The 27,464-nt window shown below is 44.1% G+C and overlaps 16 protein-coding genes across 16 annotated transcripts; 6 read left to right on the top strand and 10 right to left on the bottom strand.

The window, feature by feature from the left end:
* Window positions 1-481: 481 nt before the first annotated feature.
* Window positions 482-1,237, top strand: COG2 (LALA0S01e08328g1_1; the record flags this gene model as incomplete). The annotated part of the gene is made up of 1 exon (XM_022774483.1): window positions 482-1,237. The coding sequence occupies one exon, from the start codon at window positions 482-484 to the stop codon at window positions 1,235-1,237; it is 756 nt and encodes a 251-aa protein (XP_022626576.1).
* Window positions 1,238-1,445: 208 nt separating this feature from the next.
* NUP57 (LALA0S01e08350g1_1) lies at window positions 1,446-3,173 on the top strand (the record flags this gene model as incomplete). Its single annotated transcript, XM_022774484.1, has 1 exon — window positions 1,446-3,173. The coding sequence occupies one exon, from the start codon at window positions 1,446-1,448 to the stop codon at window positions 3,171-3,173; it is 1,728 nt and encodes a 575-aa protein (XP_022626577.1).
* Window positions 3,174-3,207: 34 nt separating this feature from the next.
* MSS18 (LALA0S01e08372g1_1) lies at window positions 3,208-4,059 on the bottom strand (the record flags this gene model as incomplete). Its single annotated transcript, XM_022774485.1, has 1 exon — window positions 3,208-4,059. The coding sequence occupies one exon, from the start codon at window positions 4,057-4,059 to the stop codon at window positions 3,208-3,210; it is 852 nt and encodes a 283-aa protein (XP_022626578.1).
* Window positions 4,060-4,305: 246 nt separating this feature from the next.
* TOM5 (LALA0S01e08394g1_1) lies at window positions 4,306-4,458 on the bottom strand (the record flags this gene model as incomplete). The annotated part of the gene is made up of 1 exon (XM_022774486.1): window positions 4,306-4,458. The coding sequence occupies one exon, from the start codon at window positions 4,456-4,458 to the stop codon at window positions 4,306-4,308; it is 153 nt and encodes a 50-aa protein (XP_022626579.1).
* Window positions 4,459-4,893: 435 nt separating this feature from the next.
* On the top strand, window positions 4,894-6,003 carry SPN1 (LALA0S01e08416g1_1; the record flags this gene model as incomplete). The annotated part of the gene is made up of 1 exon (XM_022774488.1): window positions 4,894-6,003. One exon carries the CDS (start codon window positions 4,894-4,896, stop codon window positions 6,001-6,003), a length of 1,110 nt encoding a protein of 369 aa, XP_022626580.1.
* A 361-nt stretch (window positions 6,004-6,364) lies between these two features.
* RPS23B (LALA0S01e08438g1_1) lies at window positions 6,365-7,023 on the bottom strand (the record flags this gene model as incomplete). Its single annotated transcript, XM_022774489.1, has 2 exons — window positions 6,365-6,737; window positions 6,959-7,023. 2 exons carry the CDS (start codon window positions 7,021-7,023, stop codon window positions 6,365-6,367), a joined length of 438 nt encoding a protein of 145 aa, XP_022626581.1.
* A 959-nt stretch (window positions 7,024-7,982) lies between these two features.
* LALA0_S01e08460g (LALA0S01e08460g1_1) lies at window positions 7,983-9,323 on the top strand (the record flags this gene model as incomplete). The annotated part of the gene is made up of 1 exon (XM_022774490.1): window positions 7,983-9,323. The coding sequence occupies one exon, from the start codon at window positions 7,983-7,985 to the stop codon at window positions 9,321-9,323; it is 1,341 nt and encodes a 446-aa protein (XP_022626582.1).
* Window positions 9,324-9,408: 85 nt separating this feature from the next.
* NAT3 (LALA0S01e08482g1_1) lies at window positions 9,409-9,999 on the top strand (the record flags this gene model as incomplete). Its single annotated transcript, XM_022774491.1, has 1 exon — window positions 9,409-9,999. The coding sequence occupies one exon, from the start codon at window positions 9,409-9,411 to the stop codon at window positions 9,997-9,999; it is 591 nt and encodes a 196-aa protein (XP_022626583.1).
* Window positions 10,000-10,085: 86 nt separating this feature from the next.
* SCD6 (LALA0S01e08504g1_1) lies at window positions 10,086-11,105 on the bottom strand (the record flags this gene model as incomplete). The annotated part of the gene is made up of 1 exon (XM_022774492.1): window positions 10,086-11,105. One exon carries the CDS (start codon window positions 11,103-11,105, stop codon window positions 10,086-10,088), a length of 1,020 nt encoding a protein of 339 aa, XP_022626584.1.
* Window positions 11,106-12,468: 1,363 nt separating this feature from the next.
* ANT1 (LALA0S01e08526g1_1) lies at window positions 12,469-13,449 on the top strand (the record flags this gene model as incomplete). The annotated part of the gene is made up of 1 exon (XM_022774493.1): window positions 12,469-13,449. One exon carries the CDS (start codon window positions 12,469-12,471, stop codon window positions 13,447-13,449), a length of 981 nt encoding a protein of 326 aa, XP_022626585.1.
* A 230-nt stretch (window positions 13,450-13,679) lies between these two features.
* Window positions 13,680-14,936, bottom strand: YLH47 (LALA0S01e08548g1_1; the record flags this gene model as incomplete). Its single annotated transcript, XM_022774494.1, has 1 exon — window positions 13,680-14,936. The coding sequence occupies one exon, from the start codon at window positions 14,934-14,936 to the stop codon at window positions 13,680-13,682; it is 1,257 nt and encodes a 418-aa protein (XP_022626586.1).
* Window positions 14,937-15,338: 402 nt separating this feature from the next.
* On the bottom strand, window positions 15,339-16,511 carry LALA0_S01e08570g (LALA0S01e08570g1_1; the record flags this gene model as incomplete). Its single annotated transcript, XM_022774495.1, has 1 exon — window positions 15,339-16,511. One exon carries the CDS (start codon window positions 16,509-16,511, stop codon window positions 15,339-15,341), a length of 1,173 nt encoding a protein of 390 aa, XP_022626587.1.
* Window positions 16,512-18,567: 2,056 nt separating this feature from the next.
* On the bottom strand, window positions 18,568-22,935 carry SPT6 (LALA0S01e08592g1_1; the record flags this gene model as incomplete). The annotated part of the gene is made up of 1 exon (XM_022774496.1): window positions 18,568-22,935. One exon carries the CDS (start codon window positions 22,933-22,935, stop codon window positions 18,568-18,570), a length of 4,368 nt encoding a protein of 1,455 aa, XP_022626588.1.
* Window positions 22,936-23,204: 269 nt separating this feature from the next.
* CTR1 (LALA0S01e08614g1_1) lies at window positions 23,205-24,302 on the bottom strand (the record flags this gene model as incomplete). Its single annotated transcript, XM_022774497.1, has 1 exon — window positions 23,205-24,302. The coding sequence occupies one exon, from the start codon at window positions 24,300-24,302 to the stop codon at window positions 23,205-23,207; it is 1,098 nt and encodes a 365-aa protein (XP_022626589.1).
* Window positions 24,303-24,710: 408 nt separating this feature from the next.
* DAM1 (LALA0S01e08636g1_1) lies at window positions 24,711-25,616 on the bottom strand (the record flags this gene model as incomplete). The annotated part of the gene is made up of 1 exon (XM_022774500.1): window positions 24,711-25,616. One exon carries the CDS (start codon window positions 25,614-25,616, stop codon window positions 24,711-24,713), a length of 906 nt encoding a protein of 301 aa, XP_022626590.1.
* A 642-nt stretch (window positions 25,617-26,258) lies between these two features.
* SHY1 (LALA0S01e08658g1_1) lies at window positions 26,259-27,353 on the bottom strand (the record flags this gene model as incomplete). Its single annotated transcript, XM_022774501.1, has 1 exon — window positions 26,259-27,353. One exon carries the CDS (start codon window positions 27,351-27,353, stop codon window positions 26,259-26,261), a length of 1,095 nt encoding a protein of 364 aa, XP_022626591.1.
* Window positions 27,354-27,464: the final 111 nt, after the last annotated feature.

Below are 27,464 nucleotides of genomic sequence, written 5' to 3' on the forward strand. Positions count from 1 at the left end.
CATTGTCACTAAGCTTTTTATCAAGCAGCTTTGGACTGTTGGTGCTGAAAGTTAGATATTCGATGTGAGACCAGGCCAGGACGACACAATCTCAGGTTTTGAAATTGGCAGACAATGGATGCTCAATCCTCACAGATGTCCAGAGTTGTTCGATAAACCCATTTGGTTTTTTATGTCATGGATCCCTACCCTCATACCTAAAAGGGCGAATCGTTCCCCGGCTATATTCTGATTCTCTTTTTTTATTTAATGTTGGTTTGTGTTTGTAGAAACAGCCCGATTTTAGGGCTTCTTTCGCACATCAGATCGAAAAAAACCGTCGTAGCTCATTCGTACACACCCAGCTGAAAGTTTCCTCTAGCGCTGACGAAGCGTCCCTTCATGGTTATTTCATGGTACTCTGTATAAGCGTTGAAAAGTTAATTAAAGATTCACTTTGACATTATTTAAACTTGTCGATAGCGAGGAACACCAGCCGTAGATGGACCTATTTGACGAATCCTGGGACCTTCCGGTGACCAAAAATATCAATAGAGACCTCTTCACGAGTTACGAGGACGGGGAGGTCTTTGACGTCGATAGTTTCCTTCTAGACAACAATTTTCATTATGCACCTCTCGACACACTTTCCAAAGATCTGACGCTTCTGACCCAGGAGATGGACCATGCGCTGCTAGAAGCCTCAAGCGAGAGCTACAAAGATTTTGTAAATCTGTGCGACCAGTTCTCAGATACGGCTGAGACCAGACCAGAACTTCAAAATGTGAAATTGGACCTTACTCAGTTTCTGAACAAATTACGTAAACTGACGGAAACCGACATTCTGAACACCAAAGAAGTCGTAAAAGATACCGTGGATTACCTCGAAACACTCGACAAGCTAGTTGCGGTGTTGGCGGATACTAAAGCGCTCAACTCGGGCCTTCAATTGGGGGAAAAGCTGTGCAACGTCCTAAATTCGCTATGTGCCGATAACCAAACGGGAAACATAGAATTTGCGCTTTGTGGCCAAGTGCTTACACAATTGCATCACATCACTACAAAAGCGCATACTACTCTACAAAACTTACAGCAAATCGATTCCCCGATGATAGTTCAGCTCAGATCTGGGTATCATAGCATCATAGTCGAGTTTCGAGCTTGTCTTCACGTGATGTGTGATAAATGTGTTGCAAATCCTAATGAAACCAAAGAGCTAGTCAGTCAACTCTCTGACATGCTTCTAACAGAACACTAGACGCCGATACACTGCCATCTTGGCCCGAAACGCTTCAGATTTGCGACACCTACTTGATCCATTTCGTGATGATGATTTTGGCCTATCAAAATATATCACCACACACGAATGGCCCTATAAGCCATAGGGCTTTCAAAGCTATATTAGAAAACTTTTCCGTTGAAGTCGTCCCGATCTGACCCCATCTAGCTGATAAAATCGGGGCTAGATGTTCAATTTTGGTGGCTCAGGGACCAATGCTGGCAACACAGCTAACGGCGGATCGCTGTTTGGTAATAAGCCGGCTAGTACGTCTGGGGGCTTTTCCAGTGGGATGAACAGTGGCAACTTATCAGGTCAACAATCAGGATCACTTTTTGGTCAGAATAACAATAACCAGCAGCAGAATCAGAGCTCTGGCGGTCTTTTTGGACAACCAACGTCAGGAACAGCATCTTCATCCTCTGGTGGTCTTTTTGGGAACAAACCGGCCGGAGGTTTCAGCATTGGCCAAAACGCGAACCAACAACAACCGCAGCAGCAGCAGTCCAATGCCCAGAAACCGGGCCAGTTGGGGGGCTCTCTCTTTGGCAACAGTAATACCACGCAACCACAAAGCACAGGAATAGGCTCAGGCGGTCTGTTTGGCAGTAGCCAGCAGCCACAACAACAACAGCAGCAGCAGCCAAATCCTCCTTCAAGTGGTCTCTTTGGGGGAAGTAATCAGCAACAATTTGGTTCAGGGGGGCTTTTTGGAAAGAGCAGTCAGCCTCAAAGTAGCACAACTTCTGGTGGCCTCTTCGGAAACAACCAGCCACAATCTGGTACGCCTGGCGGTTTATTCGGCAGCAGTTCCAACACTAACTCTGGCGGTTTGTTTGGCAATTCCAACAACACCTTTGCCAACAAAAGCTCCACTTCCGGTGGGCTGTTTGGCAATAACAATCAACAACAACAGCAGCAACCCCAGGGGACGTCTCTTTTCGGTAACAATGGGCCTGTCGCTTCTACTAAACCATCTTTTGGCTGGTCTCAGTCCTCTAATTCTCAACCAATTAGCCAACAGGCAAACCAGCCTCAGCTCCAAGATCAGCAGTTACAACAGCAATTGCAATTCCAGCAGCAACAGATACAACAGCAGCAACATTCCAACTTTCCTCAACAGATTCAAGAACAGATAATGAAGTGCAAAGACTCCTGGGATCCCCGATCTTCAAGAAGCAAGCTCAAAACATTCTTCTATAACAAGGTGAACGAAACAGAGGCAATGCTGTATAACAAGCCTTCCGAAATATCTCAGGAAGATTGGGATGAAGCGTTATTACAAAAGCCATCAGCGAGCGTAATACCCGTCCAAGCTTTCGGTTTCGACGATTTAAACGAAAGAAACAAGCTACAAAGAGAAAATGTCGCCCAAGCTCGTCTAATTTTGAATCAGGTACTCGAAAAGCTGATCCAACTTTCTCAAAAACACGATTTGGAGACGGCTTCCAGGATACTGAAGGCCCAGAGTAGAAACGTGAAAATTCAACAGAGGATAATTAAGCTTGGCTCGCAGCTGGCCATCCTGAAAAGCAAAGGTTTGCCGCTATCAGTTGGTGAAGAAAAAATGTGGCTCGAATACGAAAAGCTGCTGAAGCGTAGCAATGATCCTGCTGGTCTTGGTAAAAATAATGAACTTTGGGCAAGGCTGTCTGTGTTGAAGGAACGGTCAAAGACTATTTCGGATCAACTAGACAGCACTTTAGTTGTCATAAGTGAAAACAATGGCTCAGACGTGCAGCCCAAGAGGTCTGGAAAATACGAGGATAGAAGGGTAGACGAAGAACTAGAAACCAGGGTTAACAAGATTGCTGAAATCTTGAGTAATCAGCAACGTGGGCTTTGTTATTTACAAGATGTTCTTGAAAAAGACGAGAAACTCGTCGACAAATATGTAAGTCAACGGTCTGCCTAAAATAGAAATGCATAATGAATGATATAACTTAAGATCATCTGTCAAAACCCTTGAACCCGTGTAATAGGAAGTCAAGGCGACGCAATTCGTCCCTCGCATCTTCTTGTGGAGGTGAAGAGGGTCTGACAGAATCGTCAAGCCAATCTTGCAGCTCTCTAGGAAGAGAATCAAAATCAGAGTACAGAACTGGATCCAAGTAAACATGTCTTGCGTCAGCTGCCAGTTGACCGTTTACATATTCAAAAAAGGTCTCCGCTTCAGGCTTATTTTCCAACCTGACATCGCTTTCATGCGTAGGTTGCCATCTGCGAAAGTTGAAAAATCGACTTCCATGAGGTTGGCCATCGGACTCTTCAGGTTCTTCGTTTGTGTATAGGGCTGGAGGTGCCTCCAGTGACGTGGCAGCCGATGTCTGAATGTGACCAACGGGTGTGCTTTTAAAACTCCACGGGCCTACATTGGTGAAAGGCTCAAGATCTCGAGATCCAGACCGCTTGCGATGCTCATTTTTGGTCCATACTGACTTCAGCTCTTCGAACACCTCCTGTAGCGGTTCATAGTCCTTCAGCGATAGAAACGGGTCCCATTGGGGTGCTTGTGAATTAAGACCTCGTACGGGAAGTGTGAAGCCCCGCAAATTGAATAATATACTTGACAAAGCGTCCAAATTGTTGCTAGAGATCACCAGATCGATTTTGGGCTGGGTTCGGTTAAAACTTTTCTGCCATGCTGCAGCGTTGGATCTAGAATACAGGACATTACCAAGCTTTTGTAGCTCCCAAGTCAAAGCTTGTTGCACCAAAGCTTCGTTCGGTACCGAAACACTCTTATACGCCACCCTCAGTTGTATTATTAAACATTTCGACCGTATGAACCTTTGCAGCATTACCAGCGGGCGGTGCGATTACTAGGAACTGAAAAGTACTTAAATTGATGCTTTTATTTATATACAGGGTTGGCTGGTTTTGAAAATCAGTCGTATACTCGTTAAATACTGCAGGAACCCCGATGCCAGTTGGGAGTTCTAGCCTTAATTTCTCTCTCTTGCTCTGTTTCTTTGAGCAAAGGGCTTTCCATAAGTACACTATTTTAATTCAAAGGTCTTTGCGCTTTTCTCTTTGGAGCCGTCTCCTTATTTCCATTGTTTTCTGATGAAATGCCAAACCATGGGCGACACCCAGAGCAGAGCTGCTGCATAGCCAGCAGTAATTAGAGTCTGGTTCGATTGCTGTTCATGAGCTTTCTTCTCTTCTTCTGAAGGAGGTTGTTGAGGTAGTCCGAACATGGCTTAAAACTATAGAAAGAGTGCTCTTTTTTGGTTTTTAATCAAGCTAAGATCAGAACTAAAGGTTCTGGAAACAACAGACTGGGTCTTGGATACGTTTTGTTCAATTTGAAAGCTGTAGGTTGTCAAGTTAACTAGGATCAATTTCTAGATTTTTCAATGCTTTGAGTTGAAATTTAAAAGGTCACTATTTACATAACTGACACGTCATTATCCACGAACGGGAATTTTCAAGTTCGTGAAATTTGAAAGCTCATCATCAAAGCATTGTATGTCAAACTATCGACAACTTGACCCTAAACAGGGCCAAAAAAGTTGCTGAACGGGTAGTTTTACAGACGTTAGTTGACCATTGATTAATTTGAACTGGATTGAACCCGATAGTGGAGTGCTGACGGAAAAAACGGAGGAAAAAGTGTCAAATTTGAGTACACAATGAGCAGTGAAGAACCCGTTTTAGAAACCAGCCAAAAAGAGGATGAGAATGTGAACGATCTGGCGCTAAAGGCGGTACAACAGGCCGAGGGGTCCACTGATAAAGTGGAGAGACAACGTAAACACATAGATACGGGGACATCGGATGATGAAGACGAGATAGCAGCGAATCGGAGGCTGGACTCGCAACGGATTATTAACAATAGCAATGGTCCAGATGAATTTGGACTTGACCAAACCACCAGAAGACGTCAGGAACTGGAAGATCGGTTGGACCGATTGTTGAAAAAACCAAAATCCCGTAGAACCAGAAGGGATGAAGACGATTTGGAACAGTTTTTGGACGAGCGGATCTTGAGACTCAAAGACGAAATGAATCTGGCAGCGCAAAAAGATATCGAGACCTTGAATCGTAGACTGGAAGGCATCGACGAAACTGCAGTGGCTACGGAAAAGGTCAGGCTGCTTCCCAAAGTGGTGAGCACGTTATCAAAGGCGCATCTGGCAGACACAATACTGGACAATAACTTGTTGCAAAGTGTGCGTATTTGGCTAGAACCGCTGCCAGATGGATCTTTGCCCTCATTCGAAATACAGAAATCGCTGTTTGCTGCTCTGGAAACGCTGCCCATCAAAACAGATCATTTGAAAGAAAGTGGGCTAGGTAAAGTGGTCATCTTCTATACCAAGTCAAAGAGAGTGGAGGCCAAGCTAGCGCGTCTGGCAGACCGTCTAGTCGCAGAATGGACAAGACCCATCATCGGCGCTTCCGACAACTACCGCGATAAGCGGGTAATGAGATTGGAATTTGATGTGGAACAACATAGAAAGAAGGCTATGCTGGACAGTGCCAAAAGCAAGAAAACAAAAAAGAGAAGAGCTGAAGATGACACCAAGGGTAAATCTCCATACGAATTGGCTGCTGCCAGAAGAAACAGGGCAGCAGCGCCATCGCAGACTACAACGGATTACAAGTATGCGCCGGTCAGCAATTTGAACTCAGTTTCTTCTACTGCACGGACTTCTGGAGTTGGGTCGTCGCTGAACAACAGTGAAATGTACAAGAGGTTGAACTCTCGACTCACCAAGAAGGGTAAGAGGAGTAAATAAGTAATTGTTTAAAAGTTCGGTTGGTTCTGAACATCTGGAACGTATGGAGCGTGTGAAATGCTAATGAAACCATGTACCACTTACTACAATATGCACAGGCTGGATCGCTTCAAAAACAACGTATCACTACTGATGTGCAGCAATTCACCGCATACGACGCTTGCAAAAGAGCTGAATTAAGCTATGAGCGTTAACTAAAACGTGCAATATAAATTGGTGTACATAGTACAGTGGGGTTTGTAGTGTTATTGTAGGAAATATGACGGAAAATAGAAAAAGTCATGAAGATTCGCGCGGTTTTCACCAATGCATGAGCCTGGCGATACTTCGCATGCGACCTCGCGCTGTTGCGGGGACTCGCTTACGATCTTGGCTTTTCCTTCTTCTCCTTCCACAAGGCAAGCAAGGAGACACCGGAGACCTTGACGACCTTGAATCTGACACCTGGGATATCACCCTTGGCCTTACCCTTTCTACCGAAACCGGCCAACAAAACTTCGTCGTTTTCGTCGACGAAGTTCAAACAACCATCGTTAGGCACAAAAGCAGTGACTCTCTTACCGTTCTTGATCAACTGGACTCTGACACACTTTCTGATAGCAGAGTTAGGTTGCTTGGATTCGACACCAATCTTTTCCAACACAATACCCTTGGCGTGAGAAGAACCACCGAAAGGAGAAGACTTGAAGGCAGTTCCCAGCAATCTCTTCTTGTAGGATTGTTCGGCCCAACGGCTGTGACATGAGTTAGTACATTGCTCACCAGGGGACGAAGAGAAACGGCTTTCTGGAAATGTCGTAGATCAAAGTTGAGCAAGACCTTTCTAAACTTGTAGGATAGAAAGTTCTCTTAGAAAAATAGCCCGGTGGAGTATTTTCGATACTTGCTTGTGGAACCAACAACCTCGATCATTGCCTTCGTAACGTTTCTTGATTTTTTGCACTATTCAACATACTTGTTTCTTCTGTGGACACGCAACTTTCTAGCGGCGTTCAAACCTCTTGGCTTACCCTTACCCATTGTTGATTGTTGATATGTGGTTTTTCTGTATCTAGAGGTGTAACTTACTGCAAATCGTGTCTTGAATTCGTATATCTAGTTTTTTTCAAGATAGGTAGAACGGGGACTGGGCGATGGATCGGAGGCCTAGGCTGAGGCTAGGCCGGACAGTGAGGAAGTTGCTGGTAAGGACCAATAGGATCTAGGCAGAGGAATAGGGCGGAGTGGTAGTGGAGCGGTTCCAGTGCCAGGCAGGAGTGAGACAGAGCTAGAGAGAGGCACGCGAGAGGTTAGGCAGAGGCAGAGCAAAGCTGCTAGGGAATGGACTATCGAAACAATGCGCCAGGAATGGGACGCACAAAGGATTATTCAGTTATTGAGAGTATGTTTTGTAATTTTTCTAAAATACTTATTATTGATTTTGGTGTACGGATGTTACTTTGAAAAGCAGTCATGGGAGATCTTTAGATGACGTAAGTCGTGTACACGTGATATATATCGAATTAACTATTTTTGTACGAGCACAGTAACGATTGGAGCAGGAGTTCGGCATTTGCACGATGTAGTTGGTAATACACATTGTTCGAATGCTTAATGGTCGAATGAGAATGAAGCACATGTTACACTGCTCTGGACAATTGACCTCTACTCTAGAAAAGATCGCGCACGTGACTTTCAGTGTCGACGATATCAACGCCCGTAGTGATACTAAATACAATCCTAAGACACGATGAGTTGAAACGCAGCATTTTGAATCTTCTCTATTGAGTTCTTTCACTTTACAAGCCCACAGTTCATAACGGCACCTAAACTCATGATTTCATTCATAGAGTCACGTGACCTAAACCATTCAATTTGGGTTTACCAGTCTGGTAGTAGTCCGATGAGCCGCTTGAGCATCACGATAATCTCAACATCAGTTCTTGGGCACCACTTGGAGGTTTTCCATTAAGTCATGCTCCCAGTTGCGCTAGTAGATTATGGGATCGACCACTGCAGAAAAATTGAGCGAGATTTTGGTTGCTCAGTATTTGGCAAAACATGGATATGACGGTGCGCTTTTGAATTTCCTGAAAGAATCGGATCTTTCCAGATCTGCTGTTCAAATCGGCAACGATAACTTCGAGGACCTCGAAGAAATTGTGGCAGAACGAATTGAATTCAACGAAACGAAAATAAATGCGCAACTTGCCAATTTGTCTCTTAACGATGCGATTGCTCCACTAGATCCCAAATTTTACCTACCGTCGTGGGACCATACCCAAAATTTGGTCACAGCAGATATAACACAACAACCCGCATCTTTGGCGGTCGATCTTTCGTTCACCGGAGATTCCCAACTCTCTGTCAGCACTGTTGATCGTAACGTTTATTACTATGGATCTGATCTGAACCTCGCAAAGAAGCTGAAAATAAACTCTGGCGTGGTAAAGCGGTGTGGTACTCTTTCGCGGGATAACGAAACCTGGTATTTTGCTTGTGGTATGCATGGAAACCTGACAATCTTTGATAATAACTTCCAATTTCTAGTAGAACACCAACTACACACACGCATTGTCAAAGATGTCGATTTCTACCATCATAAGGAAACGTCCAAATGCTATTGCTTCAGTTCTGGCCTTGATAACTACGTCAAGGTTCATCTGATTGACCTGAAGACCCTCACAACTACTCTCGTTGCGTCTCTGAAGCTCACGACATCCTGCACGTCTTTCCAGGTCGCACAAACAAAGGAAGAGCTACCGGTCTTACTCCTCACACATCAGGATCATTCTCAGCTTTTCATCTATGCTTTAAACGAAGACCAGTTGGTGGAGACACACAAATTGGCGATGAGCAATGCCCAATTCAGTTCGCATTCTTTCAATGTTCAATCTTCATGCATTTTAAGCTTTCGCGACAACAGAACTGACACCAATCGCGAGCAACTGAATTTTCATTTACCAGTTCTGGAAGATGGATCCATGGTGGCCATTGCTACTTCTCATGTACCTTACATGCGAGTGATAATACTGGAATTACCGATTATCACTTCACAATCCACATCTCGAATTCACTACGATAAAATACTGAGAAACATGGCAACAATGATTCCCCAGGATTCGTTTTCAAGCGCGATCTTGAAAAGCTGCCGGCCATCGAGAGGTTTAATTGTTGGTTCCGATTTTGGTGTGTATGGCATTGACGTTGCGAATTGCGACTCCTGGCCATTAATTCAAGAGGGAAAGAGAGTGAAAGCTCTAGATGCTTTCCAAGACCGATTGGCAATAGCTTATGCTAACTCACAAGTAGACGTCTTTTACTGGCGCCAAGAGGCATAGTTTTTCACGGCCAATGTTCTTAAAATTGTCGATGATGAACAGGTCAATGATCTTCTGATCAACGTTAGACGCATGAAGTAGCTGGATGACTACGATCCAACCATTTGAGGCAACTGACCTGCTGCGATTGAACAATGTCAACTTGGACTCTTTAACGGAAAATTTCCCTATAGAATTTTACTTGGAATACCTGATATTATGGCCAGGGCTCTTTTTCGAAAGTCAAGAGCTGACCAAGAGAGACAAAACCGGTCAATGTGAGATATCGGGCTACATGATGGCTAAAACCGAGGGTAAAGGTAACGACTGGCATTCTCACATTACTGCTGTAACAATAGCACCAGAATTTCGTCGTATTTCTCTGGCATCCGGCTTATGCAACACACTTGAAACTATCACTGACAATCAACCGCACAATGTGAATTTCATCGACCTGTTTGTCAAATGCAACAATAACCTCGCAATCAGTCTCTATGAGAAGCTGGGATACTCGGTGTTCCGGAGGGTTGTCGGGTATTACAATTCTTCCGGAGATCAATACCCAAATGCATTGAATAAAATTCACGACGACAAGGACGCTTTCGACATGCGTAAAGGGATGCAGCGTGACAAGGGACGCAGCACGAGAACCGAAGGTAGAAAAAATCGCTGCTATCCACACGATGTTAGGTTTTGACTAAAAAAATTGGTACATACTGTATACGGTTCGCAAGGATCTCAAGTCCTGGTGAGAAAAAGGGCCATACAAGTCCAATGAGTTTGTTAGAATTCCACTCTTTCGCTGGCAGAGCCGAAATTGTCATTTCTTTTGAATCCACCACGAGCATTACCACGATTGCCTCCACGTTGACCCCCGCGTCCACCACGAAAAGATCCTCTTCCTCCACGGAATCCTCCACGACCACGTCTGTTTCCAACGCTAGCTTGTCCAAATGTATCCATGTTAAGCTCACGTTCTTCTTGCCAGCGCATATTCGTGTTTGTCTCTGTTGATGTGGAGATAGTGTCGAAAAAGGACGATTTGCGATTGTAGAATGCTTCGTCATTGTTCGAAGCAGTATCATTAGAGTGTTGCTGATGAGGAACTGATGAATCGTGGTCGTTCTCGAGCTTGGAATTGTTGGACTGGAAATCGAAATCTTCATTGGGGATCTCGACTTTACGTGGGGGTCCTTGTTTGGGTTTCACGGGAGGTTTAGAACCCGCCACACGGGCCTCTTGTGACTTCTTAGGGTATTGTTGTTTTGCGGTACTGTCATTTTGAGACATTTTACGCTCAACATCGACCGCTGGAGCAGATGGAGCATATACTCCGTAGCCAGTCACTGCTGCAGGTACTTCCACAGCTGGAGCCTGATACTGGGCATTCTGCGGAGCTTGGGAGTTCTGTATCGTACTTGGAGCTCCCTGCTGTTGCTGTTTTTTCTGTTCTTGTTGTGGTTTTTGTTGTAACTGCTTTTGTTGCTGATGCTGTTGATGCTGCTGTTGCTGCTGCTGTGCCAAAATTTCAGGTGGAGGTAAGACCGGCTGCACTTCGTCGAGGGAAATGTCCAGAATGCTCAAATCTTTGACATCATTACCATTGAAAGCAACTGTCTCATAAACGTTAGGATTGGGATATATCTCCTGAGGGCCCCATTGCTTGCGTCCCTCAGTGCCAAAACAGCGTACTTTGTTCAGTGTTACTACACCTTTCTCGGAGTCAATACCTTCCAAAAGACCCACATATCGATTTTCGGTCACCGAGATCAAAGAGATCGTCTTCCCGATGTACTGAGCCATTGCCTTGGTATCTGAAATTGCAATTGTTGTGGACAAAATTGACCCGATTACTGTTTAGTTTGGTTAGATGATGAGTTGTCTATCTAAAACAGTTTGGAAAATTACCATCTAGTAGATTGTCTAGTTCATTACCTAGTCGATGATGAGAAGAGCGAGTAGCTGACGGTGGGTTGCTAGGTGGAATGAAATGGCAGAAGGCTAGGAGACAGTAGCCGTGTCGAGACAATTCTTCCGAAATTATGCTTCAGCGATGTGGTTAGACGCTTTTAAAGGAAATACATGAAGTGGGCTGATGTTACTATAGTGAGGGGGATGATTCGACGGAAAATAACAATGAAGTGCCGGTCACGGATTGATTCGATTACGGTAAACGTTACGAGTTTTTTTTAAAGCCCGAGGAAATTATTGGTAATGCTGGCCGGTGATATAACGTAACGGATAACTTTATTTCACTACTTTGCTTGCACAGCGCTGGGTTTTATCGTCGAACACTAAAGAGAGTAAAACGCATGTAGTGTGCTGTCACTCCATGGGAAATCATAAAGAGGACTTTTATCAAATCGAGTGAGATTGCGACGCTAGCTCAGGTTATCATGAAAGCGTAGCGGGTGTGTCCGTCGGCTGTCGCATTGGCACGAACAAACAGTGGCACTGATCAAATTATAACCACGTGACAGGTAGGTTTCTGTTTATGGAGGATCAAGAGTACATAGAAGCGGAAGAGGGAGAATCCGTTTCAGTTAAGCAGCAAATGTGTTCACAAACGCAAATGTAAAGCGGGTAGTCTCAGCCACCAGACGTCTCATGGAAGGGTTCAAGAATCTAGTAAACTGTAGACAGCAAATTTAAGATCACGTGCTCATGGTGTCAGCGACGCAGTGAGATTATGTGATAAAGTCCTACCAAGACAAGAAATAACAGCGGATTCGCATCAATTGCGTGCAAAGTGTACTAGAAAAGACCTACGTTCATGTAGATCCGGATCTTGCATATTCATCGAATGCTTATGTCCTTGTAACTGCCAATCTTGTCGCGGAAATACCTAATCAAAAATGGAAACTAGCAAAACGTACAACTTCGCTGTCAAGACAACGACAGCGGATCAAAAGCTGAGAGTTCAATTCTAACCAATTTGTTGGTTGGTACCTAAGCCAAGCACCGTCCTTTTGCTTCTCTTTCACCGGAAACTTCTCTTATAATTTGTCACGCGATCTGGTTTTGACCCACAGTTAGCTAAATATATAAAGCACAGGGCTCGAGAAGATTTCAAGGTCATTGGGGAGTTAACTCCATTATCAGACCTAGATCTTGAGCTATAACTTCATTTAAATCTCCTTTTCTAACTAATCGTTGACTGAAAATAATGGGATCGCTTGAAAGTGCGATTACCGGAGCAGTAGCGTCTTGTTTCGCTGATACAGTTGTATACCCTTTAGATGTAGCCAAGACTTTTGTCCAAACTCAAGCCAAACGAGACAAAACAAGAGATCTTGAAGATCGAACCGATGGTGAGGAATTCTACGACAATACTGGCGACGCTTTGATCAAAATATTCAAAAAAAGGGGTTTTTCGGGACTTTACCAAGGGCTTCCTGCGTCTCTTTTGGCGGGATTTCTTCAAAGCTTCTCCTACTTTTTCTGGTATAGCGTTGTCCGAAAAACGTTTTTTAGGTACAAAGCCGCCCGAGGTAAAGTGTCGAAATTCAGCACGCCCGAAGAGCTTATTTTGGGAATTCTGGCCGCTGCAGTTTCTCAACTATTCACAAATCCGATCAATGTCATTTCCAAGCGTCAACAAACTGTTTCTAGATCTGACGGTGCCAGGATCAAAAACATCGTTAAACAAATCGCTAATGATGATACCCATTATACTGGATTTTGGAAAGGTCTGAAAGTTTCTTTAATTCTCACTGTTAACCCTTCCATCACCTATGCGTCTTATGAGAGGCTTAAGGATCTATATTTTACGACGAGCAGCAGTATCCACCAAGGCGAGTTGCTTGATTCGTCTGCACAACTAACGCCCCGTCAGAACTTCATTTTAGGTGTCTTATCCAAGATGATCTCCACAATCATCACCCAGCCACTTATCATATCGAAAGCTTGGCTGCAGCGATCCAATACCAAATTCAAATCGTTTCAAGAGGTCCTGGTGTATCTTTATATGCATGAAGGAGTGCTGGCACTTTGGAAAGGGCTTCTTCCACAAATATTCAAAGGCGTCCTGGTTCAAGGCCTTATGCTTATGCTCAAGGGAGAGTTCACGAAGCTCATGAGACGCCTTTTCTTATTTCTAAGAGTTCTGCGAAATTCAAAGCGTATAACAGCAGTGTCATCAAGGTGAGCCAATGGAAGCTCTATAAATCCGTCTGGCCTAGGGCATCATATAGCGGCATCCTTTGGTGAATACGCTTTGCGGAGAAGCAGGTTTTACTTACGATGTTCATGTGTTTGAGGGGCAGATCGCGAGCTAATATCCAGTTCCATTTTGCTGAAAAACTACAATCGCACAACTGATCTGATGAATGGCATCTTCTTCCAATCGAGGATATTCCAATTTTATTTACATATGGTTTACTTTGCTTTGTTTGATCCGCCTGAAAGCTGGTCTTGTCTGTCTATTTCATCAAGGCTCAATTCGTCCCTGATTCTAACGAGAGATCCCTTCTCTTGAGACTCCTCTTCTTTCATAATCTCTTCCTGCTCCTTGATTTGTGCCATCTTGGCGCTGTTGGTAGCTGCCTCTTCCTCTACCACGTTGACCTTCACTTCGTGATACAGCTCATCGGGGATACCGCTGAGAACATCACACAAAGCATCATATAATGACTTTCTAGAGCTGACATCACCGTACGTGTATGCGGTGGCCATAATTAACAAAGTCGATGGGATCTTGTCTTTCAGCCTCATGGTCAGCCAAATTTCCAGATTGTTTCGCAGCACAGAGTCTTCAACATTCAAATTCCGGATACCACGGGAAGCACAGGCTGTACGCAATTCGGCGGAATCCAGGGCACTTACACCTTCATAAAACAGCGAGAAATCGTCCTTCTTGAGTTCCAGCATCTTATACCGAATGCGGTACCGCAACATAACGTCTGTTCCAAAAGGTTGCAAGTTGATATACTTGGCCAAAGCAACTAAATAGGGTCTTGTGGCATTATCCAGAACGGTATCATCAGTGAACAGACGTGCTACATGAATCAGTTGCTGTCTGGATTCTGGTTCTCCAGTAGCACGAACATGCGTGTAAAAACGGTTGAAGACGGCTTTCTGATCCATGGAGATATCTCCCGGTTTGTAATGAGTCTTCTGATCCTTTATTATGCCTGAGACCAAACCTCTTGTTTCCCTCAAGCTGCTCAGCTTAGAGAGTTTTTCTTTCTTGGATTCATAAGTAGAAGGTAGCATGTTGGGGAAAAGCTTCAACGCAATGGGAAGAAGCAGTTCAGCAAATGGGACCAAGACAAATGCAGAAAATGGTACGAGACGTACCACATCTTGGGTGGTTCTTTTCAATTGCAGGTTTTCACGACGACTCAATTGATGGCCGGCAGCACTCTTCATCAACAATCTCGAGGCAATTTTGATCTCCAAACCTAAAAGCTTAGTGCCATCCCAATAATGGTGAACTTCATGTTTGATTCTTGACCATAGCGGAGGCTTGGGTGCTTCATTATCTACCACTTGAAGATCCAATGGAGCATTCTTGTTCTCATTTGGGTTTTGAGATGCAAAAGTTCTGCATTGGGAACCTAGCGATCTTGGTTTTACTGCAAGGCCTCTGGCTCTTAGTAAGACCTGGGTCCCGTACTTCAGCGACGTTGTCATCAGATATCAACCGAACTACAGGCAAGAAATCAACTGGCAGATCAGTAGTGTGCTGAACTCTAAAAATTTTAGATATAACAACAAGTTATTATTTAAATATGAATAAATTACTGAACACCTGTGTGTGTTAAACAGTATGTTATTCTCATAAACTTTCCTACTAAAACAACTAGCACATCCGAACACCGGTGCACCTATATCTGGAACTTCAATTCATAAAGCCACTACTCCCATTAATCTCATTCATCAAAATCTACACCATCATCATTGTCATTATCATCAACATAATCGTCAACACGATCTTCATTACAGGTCATTATCGTCTTGCCATTATGATTATCAATATTACTGAAAAAACCAGCATATTTTACATTTCAAGCGGTTCTTGTATCGCTCTATCCTTCATCCCTTGCTCTGTTTATGTCCGGGCAAAGAGACGTTGCGTAGCATGGTCTGCAGTTCTTCTTGCTCTAATACCTCGTCTGTAATCTTCTGCGCATTTTCGAGTTCAAAGGTGCCATTGGCAAGTAGAAGACCTGGAATAGAAAACAACGATGAGGACGTAGAAGAGCAAGACGAGCGAACTGCAGAAATGGAATCCAACATACGTGGAAATGTCCCCTGGAAAGGTTTGTGAGGATTCCGGTAAACATGATCCAAAAAATCGAGTAGACCACAGTCAAGAGCCAGTGACGTCTTTTGTAGGGGAACGATGTCGGCACCTTTGTCAATCACTTTGATTTGATCGACAAAAGCGTCGTCCTTGAATTCTTCTACCACGTTGCACGTCTCGTAAACGCGTTCGTAGTTCAGTAGTCTGGAACGGAAATCGCGATAGCACCATTCTTTGTCTGGATTCCGCAAGTAGTCTGGAGACATAGTAACTTTATGCAGAATATTGTTGTGGATGGTCTTTGCGTCATTGCAAATGCTTTCGATGAATATTATGGGTGTCTTTTTGGACGTGTGTGCCCTAATAGTTTCAAAAGTCATGGCTCTTCGTGCGACGGTTGTGTTGGTGGCATCAAATAGAGCCACGCGGTGAGAATCGTGTGACTCTAGCCAAATGCACAGCTTTTGGATGGTGGCTAGCGCGATTTGGTCACGAGCCTGTACGGCGTCTAAGTTTCCTGTGTCAAAGAGCATGTTTGGCGGGACAGACAATTCCGACGAGTATGGCTCATTAGTGCTCATCCGAACCGTATCGTTGTCATCGTCCTCATCTCCATCAGACTCATCAGATTCAGGTTTTTCAACCACGAATTTTTCGTGCAAACGGTAGCCCTGATGGGGATCATCGATGTGATGCCGTTGGCGAGTAACTGTGCGGTACAGTTGAGGAGAACTGCTGTCTGATTCCCCAGTGACCTTCAAAGTCTTAAAACGACGTTCTCTTCCTGCATTAAACAATCGACAGCTCGAACTGTCCTGATATGCGTCTTGATAAAATGCAACTATCTGCTGTGCGATGTACGATTTTCCACGCGCTGGAAGCCCGACCATCACAATAACAACTTTATTGGGCATCTTGGTGAGTGTTTGCCGTACGTTTTCAGTTTTTTGTTCTTGATTCATGGTTTTATCCTAAATAGAAGCGAGATAATGGACCCGCTCAGAATTCGATAACTTGTCTTATAGCGGGTGATTGGTGGATGCGCCCGTATAATCGGAGAAACTTATTGTATGATTGATGAAATTTATTTCCGATGACTCGTTTAAAACGTATGATGATGCGTTCTCCGCATTGTTTCAATTTCAAGCCGTACGGAAAAAAATGTAAGTGTAAGTGTAATGAAATTAGTTTCACGACAATCGCCTGCAATAGAAAAGGAAGAGCAAAAAAATGACACTGTCCAGTTTCAACGTGTTACTTCCCAACATCAACAACAACGTCCCCTCGTTCGTTTTTATAGGGCGTGGTAACGAAATTTTCTTTATGTCAAAAGAAGTTGCTCCAGGATCCCCATCTCGGTTGGGTTTCCTAGAATCCAACCTCTTTTTCCTCAAGAAAAGCTCATTAACTGTCAAACACACGGGCAATTTCTAAGCGGAACGCATGGCATTGTCCGGAGGAGCCAAAATTGAACAATGTTCGGAAAGGCCAAGCTGAAGGGCGGAAAATGCTTTTTGCCCCGCTTTTCCGTGTAGCAAGTTGATCTTTGTCCCTACCATGCCCTCTGTCACTGAGCCCTTCGCGGAAAAACTGGAAGCCGTTCAGGACCTCCGGCCCTACCCGTATTTGGAGGAGTCACCCCGCAGTCCGGTAAAGGGAGAGAGGAAAAAAACCGGAAAAACCGGAATTTTGATGAAAACCGAAGGGAGTGTGGGAGAGAAGTTTCTAGCACGTGATCTACACCTTTTTCGTAGCATCTTGGACGGTTATCGGTTACATAATCAAAGTCCAAGATAGTTCTGGCTGTCTTCGTTCGTAGCGACGAATAAAAATTGCCGCCGAGGATGCGACTAAAAAGACGATTCCCTTACCACTACCACCGTTTTATTCTCATTGAAGCCCAGGTATTATTTTTCGCGTGCAAGTCTCTCACGGTGTTATGAAACGAAACCTAAATCACTTTGTCCTTTAATGACAGCGGGAAATGTGCAACATTTCTGTTGGCGCAGCTAACAGCTCCCTGCTGCCATGAATGGAGGAATAAGAAATGGTTTTGCATGGCAGCGGTGCGTTTACGTCAAGCGGATACTATGACATTGTGATCTTTGTCCAGATCTAAAAACATCAAAATTTGATAAAAACATTTAAAATTTAAGACTTCACTAAGTTTAAGGGCTGATCAATGCTGAAAACACCTTTAGCATAACAGTTTGGGGATTTGATTGAACACAGGGCAAAACTAGTACATCGAGCTTCCGATGCGTCACTCCCCAAATAAACAACTACGAATTCTTACTTACGGGCCGAATTTCAGATGGTTATACGTTTCTCTTCAAAAGATATCAGTAGTCTAACGTCTAAAAAAGTATTTAGCATCATCATTATAGGCCCTGGGTTCCTCGATTCGCTACTCAGTTTTCAAGAAAAGTCTCATTTCCGACTTTGGTCAGCTTCGGTGTTTTCTAACGCCAGAAGGTGTTCAGGTGTCTGAAAAGACCTCGAAATCAAGATACCAGCATACGCAGAGCTACGGGTGCGTATTGATGTGAGTACTACATTGCCTGCACACTAGACACTGGGTACTTGTATGTATGTTGCAGGTGGTAGAAAAGTGATTCAAAATATGTCGTCTTTTTCATATTCTTACTTTCGACATTACCCTGAACGCGGTGAATTTCGATGCCCACAGAGCCTGAAAGGGCTTCGCCATGAGACTTCCTCCCAATACGCACACTGCTACTTTTCCCACGTATATCTTGGTCAACTACGTACTTATAAGTTGTGAATGATATCAGGTTGAAAAAACGGTCCAGATTGGCTGTCTGTATGGCCACTTAGGTGCCATTACTTTCCCTGGGAGATTGATCATCGAAAACTTCGCTTTACAGCCGATGAGTTCATAGCGACACCAAACGATAGTATCGAACGATCATACACAATATCTAGCCATCATCAGATAACATTTTGAGATTTTATTACATACAGACGCCAGTGTTTCTTACCGGTACGCTTGCACCATCAGTATCCGTAATAACCACCAGCAGGGCCTGCTGTTGCTGTTGGAGCGCTACTAACAGCACTTCCAGGTCTTTGGGTCCTGTTGCTGGTCTTCAATAAGGTTTTGAAACCATTGCAGAGCTGGATTACAGTTGGATAGTTATAATTGACCAAGAAAAATCCTGTGTGGGTCAACCTCACGTTCCAAGTGTAGAGCTTACTCTGAGCATTTATCTTAAACATCAGGAAAAACCAACCTGGGTTTTCATAATTGAAGCTGAAGTAGTACACGGATCTGTTGGGATTCACTTTGGAATAGTCTTCAATAAACTTCGTCACCTCTCTCTTTGTGCCTCGTTTGAACTTTTCATTAGACGTGATCTCGTTCAAGAGTCTCACCTTATTTTGCAGGTATTCTACCACGATTTGATCCAAATCATGGTATCTTTGACCTTCCACCAGCAGAATCCGACCTAACGCCAAGGGATTTTCTTTCTCTTGCTCCACTATATCGATATGCTGAAACAAGTCCTTGTCCAGCTTCCAGGTAATCGATAAATGGTCGTCACCACGCGACGACTGTCTTATTACGAAATCACCACGTTCCTTACTTCTTAGGTAATCCTCGGCTTGTTGGCCGTTGAATGGGAAATAATAAGGATGATTGATAACTCTATGAGTTCTTTTAGCGCGAGCTTCGCGCATGGCAATTTTTTTCTCCTCTTCACCATCCTCGAGCTCTTGCTTTAGATCCCAAACAGAAGGATCTTTGCTGTAATGAACAGGCACGAACTGGTGTTTAACATCATGCTCTAGCAGAGATACCTCGGCGCTGATATTTTCATAGTCAATAAAAATCACCTTGGCGGGATATGTCATACCGATCTCGTACAATTCCGACGCAGGCCGTTTCAATTGAGCACCTAAATGACGCTGTGCATTCACAATGCATTCCACCAAAGAATTGGTAGCACAGATGATATCGCTGTGTCTAAAACGCTCAACTTTTACAGGGACAATGCAGCCCTTGAAAAAAGTTTTGTCGGTTTCTCCTGTCAAGGTGGTGAAGACATCCTCACCGTGTAATGGACGAAAATCGTTTCTTAATTCTTCAAAGCCATTCAACAATTCTAAAACTATTGTATTCAGACTGTTGAGTTTCTTTTGTCCAGTATTTTTCTCCAGCTCTTCAGCATAAGCGTCCAGATTGAGCGATTCAAGTTTCGCCTTGCAGTCAGAATCATCTCTCAATATTTCGATGAACTCACTCATTGCGCCTTGTTCATCCTTTTCTGCAATATCGTCAGGGTCATACTCTAGCGCATCGGCAGCAACTTTGGTTGCCAAATGGTAATCTTCTGGATGGATTCTTGTGCTATCTAGTTGATCGTGTTGCAAGTCCTCATACCTCTGATTCTTTTGATTCCAAGAGATGTATAGAAAGCCAGCAGAGTTCATGAATATTGTCTTATGCAAAATGTTGTGAGTAATTAACTGCTGACGGGCCAGAAGAGGCTCGTTCAATCTTTGCAAAGACTCCAAGAAATCGGTCGCTTTCCGCTTACCGAGACCGGAAATATACTGCAGACAGCGAGCGTAATACCCATTATCTGTCGACTTGTTAACCTCAACTCCAACTAGATTGACGAGGTCAACGAAGGATGTTTCGAGTGCCTTCATGAAGTTATCTTTAGTCAATAAAGATTGACTAGGATGGATTGACAAAGACATTAATTCATCCGGAGACAGATTAACGTACTCCAATAGGGGAGAATGCACGTACCTAGCCAGGGCAATGCAGTACTTCACCAATGAGGGTTTGTTCGGAAACTCAGCTATTCCCCTTTCTGAGGATTGGTACCGTGTCGCAAGCTCATCTTCAACATAAATCACGGGGATGTTATGTCCTCTGTTGTCAACAATCTGCTTTTTTTGTATAACTTCTTGAATCTTCCGTACCAGCCGTTGAGTCTTAGGGTTTGGCCCGTTTATAGCAATGACGTTCGGTTGACAAGCCTGTATTATGTTATCCAACGTTTCCTCAAATTTCTCTGGATTGCTTCTGTCGAATGGGTTGTCAACAATCTTGTAGTCACGAACGTAATCGGACTTCCTGTTCACGTAAACTGCAATGATAGCGTCAGAACCAAAACGACCTTGACCGCAAGTAACAGCGAGGACTCTTGGAATCTTGGGATCACGCGGGTTAGGAATATATGGTGCTTGGTCAAGCTTGGTCATGAATTTATGACGTACAGCTTTGGACACGAGCTTTTGACAAGACTTTCTCAAGTCATCTTTGATCTCTTGACTTATTTCCAAAAAAATTTTGTCGAGAGCCGAGAGGAAAGCACCTTTACGGAAATCATTCCATTCTGTCGCAATTTCGGACGTGTTGGTGGTGTCGAGTGCTGTTTGAAACAAATGATCACAATACTGGGCCTGAGATGACATATGGATCTTAACCGTCATTAGGTGCAGGGATTCAGCTTCTAACATTCTCAAGAAGACTTCTGGTTCTTTCCTGAAAAGGACGGGCGTCCGGTTGATCGCATATTTGATATCTTCATAAGGCGAGCCCCGCTGTATTTCCTTTTTACCTTTAACCGATAGCACAACATCGGCGATGTAATACTTGTAAAAATCAGCTCTTACCTTTTCCCTTACCTTTGGATTGTTCGCAATCTCTAGTGAGTAGTATTTTTGAACAGTCTCCAGAGCTAGTTTATGATTCGTCGTAAAAACTTGAAGATCTGCGCTGGACTCTAACATAATGTCAGCAATCACTTGTTGAGGTTTGGAATCTGGGTGATCTATTACGGGATGAATTTGATGCTCTGAGTGGATGTTCTCCCCCACCTGGTCGGATGTTATCCCAATATCATTTACAGCTTTGTATAAAGGACTTGACTTGAACCTTTCATAGCTTGAGTTTTTCATGTGCTTCTTTGTTGATCCGTTACTTTGAGTGAGTAAGGCTTCGTTGATCTCATGAGCAAACTTGAACTCCAGGTAGTTGTAAATGTCTTGTAAGGATGTTAGCTCTGTCATTGACGAGGCTTGGTTTCTAAAGTACTCGTCGACAATTGGGTCCTCAATACCCAATAGCTTGTAGAAATTTTTGACGTAATCTCTCTTGTAGATGATACTGTGAAATTCGGAGTCCATATAAACAATTTCCCATAGATCGTCCTCGTTCAAAACAAACCCGTCTTTCTCTTTAGAAGAGATGTAGTTACGGCGGTAAGCATAAATGAACGGAACCTCCATGTTGTCTTTACTCACAAACTTGATGGCGTTACCCACAGCCTCTTTAAATTCCGAAAGGTCGAAGTCAGGGTCAAAATTTTTGTCCACGCAGAGCTTGTCGCTAATCCAGTTTTTCTCAAGCTCTTGATCCTCAGCGCCCAGTTCTCCGTAATTTTTTAGACCAGCTCTGAGTTCTTGATACCGTTCCGGTATATCGGCCCTTCTTATGACCATATCCTCTTCTGTAAGAAGATTTTTCCTCAGATCTTGCAAATCGTAGATGTCCTGCAGCGTAATTTTTGGTTTTCTCGACTCGTGGGAACCCTCAGCGTCAAATTCATCATCATTGCCTGCAGCTCCATCTCCGCCTTCTACCTGATCGAATTCCTCATTTTCGACTTCCAGGGCCCAATCGTAGTCGTGGCCGTCACCAAAAATGTCGTACATTTCGTCAATCTTTTCTGAAGAAAGACCAGTTATTTGAACGGGTTGATTCATTCTTTGCTCGCGGATCATCTTACGCTCTTCTAGGCGTTGCTGCCGGCTTTCTTCATCTTCGTCAGAAAATTCGTCTTCCTCGATGAAATCGTCCAGTTCGTCGATGGTACCTACGTCTGCGTTTCTCCGACTAGAGGGAGCTGCTTCATCTTCTACCGAAGGTTGCTCTTTTTCGGGACCTTCATCTTCATCCTCAGAAAAAAAATCGTCGAATCTAGAAGCAGTTGTTGGACCTTGGGCAGTAGAATCGCTGGGCTCTTCACTGCCATTATCCCCGGCCCTTTTAAGCCTTTTGAGTTTAGCCTTATTTGAATCTGTGCTTACTGGTCTCTTCACGCCCGCATTTTCCATCAGTAGGTCGAGATCGTCTTCTGAAAGCTTATCGTCTTCGTCCTCTCTAGGTCTTCTTTTATGTTTCTTGCCCCTTTTCCTCCCAGCAGAAGCACGTCCTTCTTCATCATCATCGACAATGAATCCTTCGCGTACTTTCTTGGCTTCTTCTTCGTCTTCGTCAAGATCCTCGTCTTCTTCTGACGAATCGAAAACATCTTCACCTTCTTCTTCATCGCTGGGTGCCTTGTCACCCTCTACATTATCGTCAACCACCAATTCCTTGGTGGGCTGAACGCCTTCATTAGACATCGTTGGCTTTGCTTGACCCCACTAAGACGAATCAGGCCTGTATTCACTTAGGGTTGGGTTCCTTGACGCTGTGTTGATTAGCATTCATCTTGGAAAATTTTTGGTGTTAATTTGACTACATTGACGCCAGGTAAACATAAAGTGATATGAGAGAAGGATGAGCAGAATCCAGTCCTCCACATTCTGATGAGGTTGAGTGTATTGTAGAATCTGATTAGTTGGTAGGTTATTTTATACAGTGGTTGGCGATATCTATAAGAATGAGGGTTTCAGGGGAACTTTTCTGCGGGAATTAGGTTGACGTCCATTGCTCCTGCTTGTTCATTATTACTGGAAAGTTCGCGAGCCTGGCGTTCTTTAAAAGCCTCGTTGTCGGCATAAGATCCATCGCATTTGCATGTGTCTGTGTCAGGATTGACGGGATCTGGAGCGCAACAGCAAGACGCTTTTTTCTTTGTCGTTTGTCCGGCGGAAACATTAGGTTTTTCTAAGGCTGTCGAGGCACGACTAGAACCGCTAGATGATGATGGCTGAGCATCTCTGCCACCATTTTCGTTGTCGTCGTCATCGCAAGGGCAGACTTCACCACCGTTGCAGTTACCTTTTCTTTCCAGTTGTCTTTTTAGCTCCCATCTCGCAATGAGACAGATCTTCCACCTGTTGAAAAAGACTTCGGCCAAAGCCAAACCAAGAATCACGGCAAACACATAGGTGAGCACAAAAGTCATGGCCACCAACATAAGCATGTAGATGAACATAGTGGAGGTGAAGATCAACAACAAACGGATGAAATCATGGCATAGGTCTTTGACGGAGGGCGAAAACACCTGCACGAACAAGTTGGGCACTTTGGGCAGAAACTGGCTCTGGAACTCCAAGTCCTGCGTGTAGTTTTGCGCACCGAGAACGGAGGAGCCGTCGCTTTCTTCCACAAGGCCGGAACCTTGAGCTGGACGGGTCTTAGCAGCAGAGGACGGATTCCACTGTTTGAACCATTTCACCTCGAGACACCAGCTGGTGAAGAGCAGAAACTTGTAAGCAAAAGCAGCGGCAACGATGAGCACAAAGATTCCGAACGCTTCGCCCTTGTTTTTGGCATTCAAATGCGCAAATAGTACCGGGTAGTTCATGTATTTTGGAGTCAGATACGAGTTCATTCCCACCATAGAATCGTCCATTTGCATGGACGAAGAGCCCGTGGACATAGCCATGCCACCAGAGCTGGACATAGTAGCTGCAGACGAAGACATCGGCATCGACATTGACATTGACATTGACATTGCACTGTCGTCCATTCCACCGTGGGCGTTGGCACCAACTGCCAACGCTGCCGCGAGAAAACCAAGCGTTTGCTTGCTGGAAACCATTTTGAATGTAATTCTAGTTTTGAGTTTTCTCACTGATTTCCCAGGTCTTCACATTGTTCAACAGGTGTCTTGTCGGCTTTGTCCAGTCTTTTTATATCTACTGTTCTCATTTTCTATTTGCTCGCCTCGAGCCATAGGTAATTGCTCAATTTTCAGATATTCAAGAGCCTTTAACACGCCTAATTTCATTGTCACCTGGAAAACCAATAGTTGTGGACAATTTGAAGGTGCAACGATTACAAATCTCGACAGAGACAATAGTTACTGTAGATTGAGCAAACAAAAGGTTCTGTGAGCACAACGGATGAGCCTTTTTTCTTTTACTCCCGTAACAGAGCTTGCTCCATGCAATCGAACTGTTCTCGAACGGCCTCGGTGACAGTTTTGAAAATAGTGCTCTATTTCCAATTACCTAAATGGAGGTCTTTTAGGGTTTTTGGACGATTCTTTGGAAATTCTTGCTCTTGTGCTATTTCCGATCGTTGCAACATTCTTGGTAGGCCCAGTCCCGGGTCGCGAAGCTGTCCTTCGTGGAGGATCAACAAGACGAGATGCACTGACGGCTAAAGACCGTCGTTTCTCACGGTCAGAAAACTCATCGTATGCGCCAGATGCGCTGCTGCGCATAACGTGGAGAATTGATTTCCGACGCATTTTGCGTGACTTTTCAGCTGCCAAATACGCGGCCGGATTAGCAACTGCTGGGTTCGAAATGAACGAGGCATCAGTGTTGTCGTCGTCGTTGTTGATGATGTAGTCGGGTTCTGGTGTCAGTGCAGGAACGTGACCAGACGCCAAGTTTCGCGGCGGGGACCTCCTCACAGGTTCGAGACGCTGGCGTACTACTACAGGGACCCGCTTATTTTCGGGGTTCCTCTCTTGATCGTCTTGAAGCGCTATCTGCGACAAAAGGTGCTGTTTCTCTTCTTCGAGACTGTGTAGTGTCTGCTTGAATTCGATCTCCGCCTGCGTATCGTGAGGCATATTAGGAAAATCCACACACCACGAGTTGCACATAAGGCCGTACAACAGTGCACTGACCGATTCGTTCAGATCAACCAAACTTTCGTGTATAAAGTTCATCTGAGTGAAATTACTATCGAGAGTTATCATCGCGTCTGTAAGCTCCCTTAGCTGAGGCAAAAAATACGTTACCACTGAATTGTCCGTTTCTAGACCTTCTGTGTTATTGGTGGTACCAAGGGATGTCCGACGGGAGCCTGGAGTGCTGGAAATTGAAAGCCTATATTCAGTTGCCGTTCGGTGATCCTTTACAGGAGTATTTTGACGTAAAATATTTTTTGGATTCGACATTTCGGTATCAGTTATTTAGATAGCATCCAAGGCCATCCACTAAAAGCTTTGGCGGGTGCTTTCTCGAAACATGTCACCTACTCTTGGATTCGATGCCTTAAAGTGTTTATTGATTCCAGTAACCATTACATCGCGCACGTGATCCAGGTTTTTTGCAGGTGTCAGCGACAGTTCAACTTCAATGGCTAAGGAAGTAGCAGGAATGTTTTCAATGTTGGTAGTTAGTGTCATAGGACAATGCTTGTCCTGTGCTTACATATTTTGAAGATGTGTTATCAAGTTTCAAAATTTTTTCGATAATTTCATGAATTGCTCAAGGCTTACAACGTTTCCACGCATGAGCTGTTCTTGTCATCAACAATTTCTCTGCTGAGTGCCTTTCTTTTCTAATACAATGGAAATTCGATGCTGAGAAGATAAATCAGCCGACAATTTGAACGTGAATTGCTAGCATACTGTGGTAACAAAAGTATCACTTTCGAAAGAGTGAGACCGTCTCAAAACCTTTGGCCTTTACCATATTCATGAACAACTTCTATTTACAGATTCATTTGGACCCAGATTGAGCGTTGAATATTCAAAATACTCTCTAAGGCTTGAACGGACACAATATAGGTAATTCAAACCATGTCATCGCCATTATCACATATATCTACTCGCATGTCTCAATTTGTCGCGTTTAAGCTGATCCTGAGAGACCGCGCCACCCCGGCTACGTCTTAGGGCTACGATCAAAAAGATAGAACTCAAAAATGATAGTCCGTACCAGGTAACCAGGTATTGCAAATGATTGTTTTTCAGATCGATCTTGGGGACCCTGCCAATTGGAACGCCGGCTTTGATAAGCTGCCATTCGTGAAACTCAATGTCTTCAGATTGCGATGATTTGGAGTCAACAGACTCGCCAGCATATTGTGGTGCTGAACTTTTCCAGAACTTCCACCATGAGACCTTACTGTTGCTGGATTTTTGATTTTCACCACCTATTCCTGCGTGTACCCAGTCGTGATCTTTTAAATCGTAAAGGGCTTGCAAATGCAGTGGAGTAGCACCGCATGCCGCTGACATATCTGGGTAATCCACGATCTGCCACAATCTGCTATTCTGGTCTTCCTTATCCCATTGGAACGTACCCTTATTCTTAGAAACTCGCACAAGACACTCGATTTCGATGTTTCCAGTGGGCAGTGATAAATGAAGCATATTTCGATCCGTTGGAACTACTTTGTCGTCCCTGATCCATCCTCTTTCTATCAGAAGTTTTTCACCAGTGTCCTTGCGTATAAATGGCGTGAAGAGCAGGTAGCCCTTGACTTCATTTCTCACACGAGGACCTACAAAGAGCTCTTGGTCGTGTTGAAACTCCCCTTCGATAGTAACTTTACGGTATTCCCAATTTTCAGCATCTTCGGGATCAAAATTCTTGGGCAATGCACAGGGAGGATAGATTAGTCTATCTTCGCAAGAAGCAATCAAGTTGGTCTTCCATTTCAAACGGCGTAGCTGCCATGATCCTAGGTAAAAGGACACAACAGGCATTGCAATCATAAGTCCCAAGAAGATGAATCTTGTAGGGCTGCTGTTTCGAGGTTTATCATTGGGCGTCTTAGTACTTTTGATGGGTTTCCAATCTACACTAGATGTCACTGATCTTTTTCCGGACGTCCTTGGAATAGCCCAGTTCGTTCTCAAAATGGAACGTCTGGCGATGTTTCGTTTCAAGTAGAAGAGAAACATAGGCTGCTGTGGAGATACGACTGTGAACTTTCGGATGTAATCTACCGTGAAGAGCGCCTAATAAGAGATTAGTATTTTGAATTTATTTTTTGGCTATTATATCAGACAGAA

The sequence above is a fragment of the Lachancea lanzarotensis genome, scaffold LALA0S01 (assembly GCF_000938715.1).
Source record: "Lachancea lanzarotensis genome assembly LALA0, scaffold LALA0S01, whole genome shotgun sequence".
Classification (NCBI taxonomy): Eukaryota; Fungi; Ascomycota; class Saccharomycetes; order Saccharomycetales; family Saccharomycetaceae; genus Lachancea; species Lachancea lanzarotensis.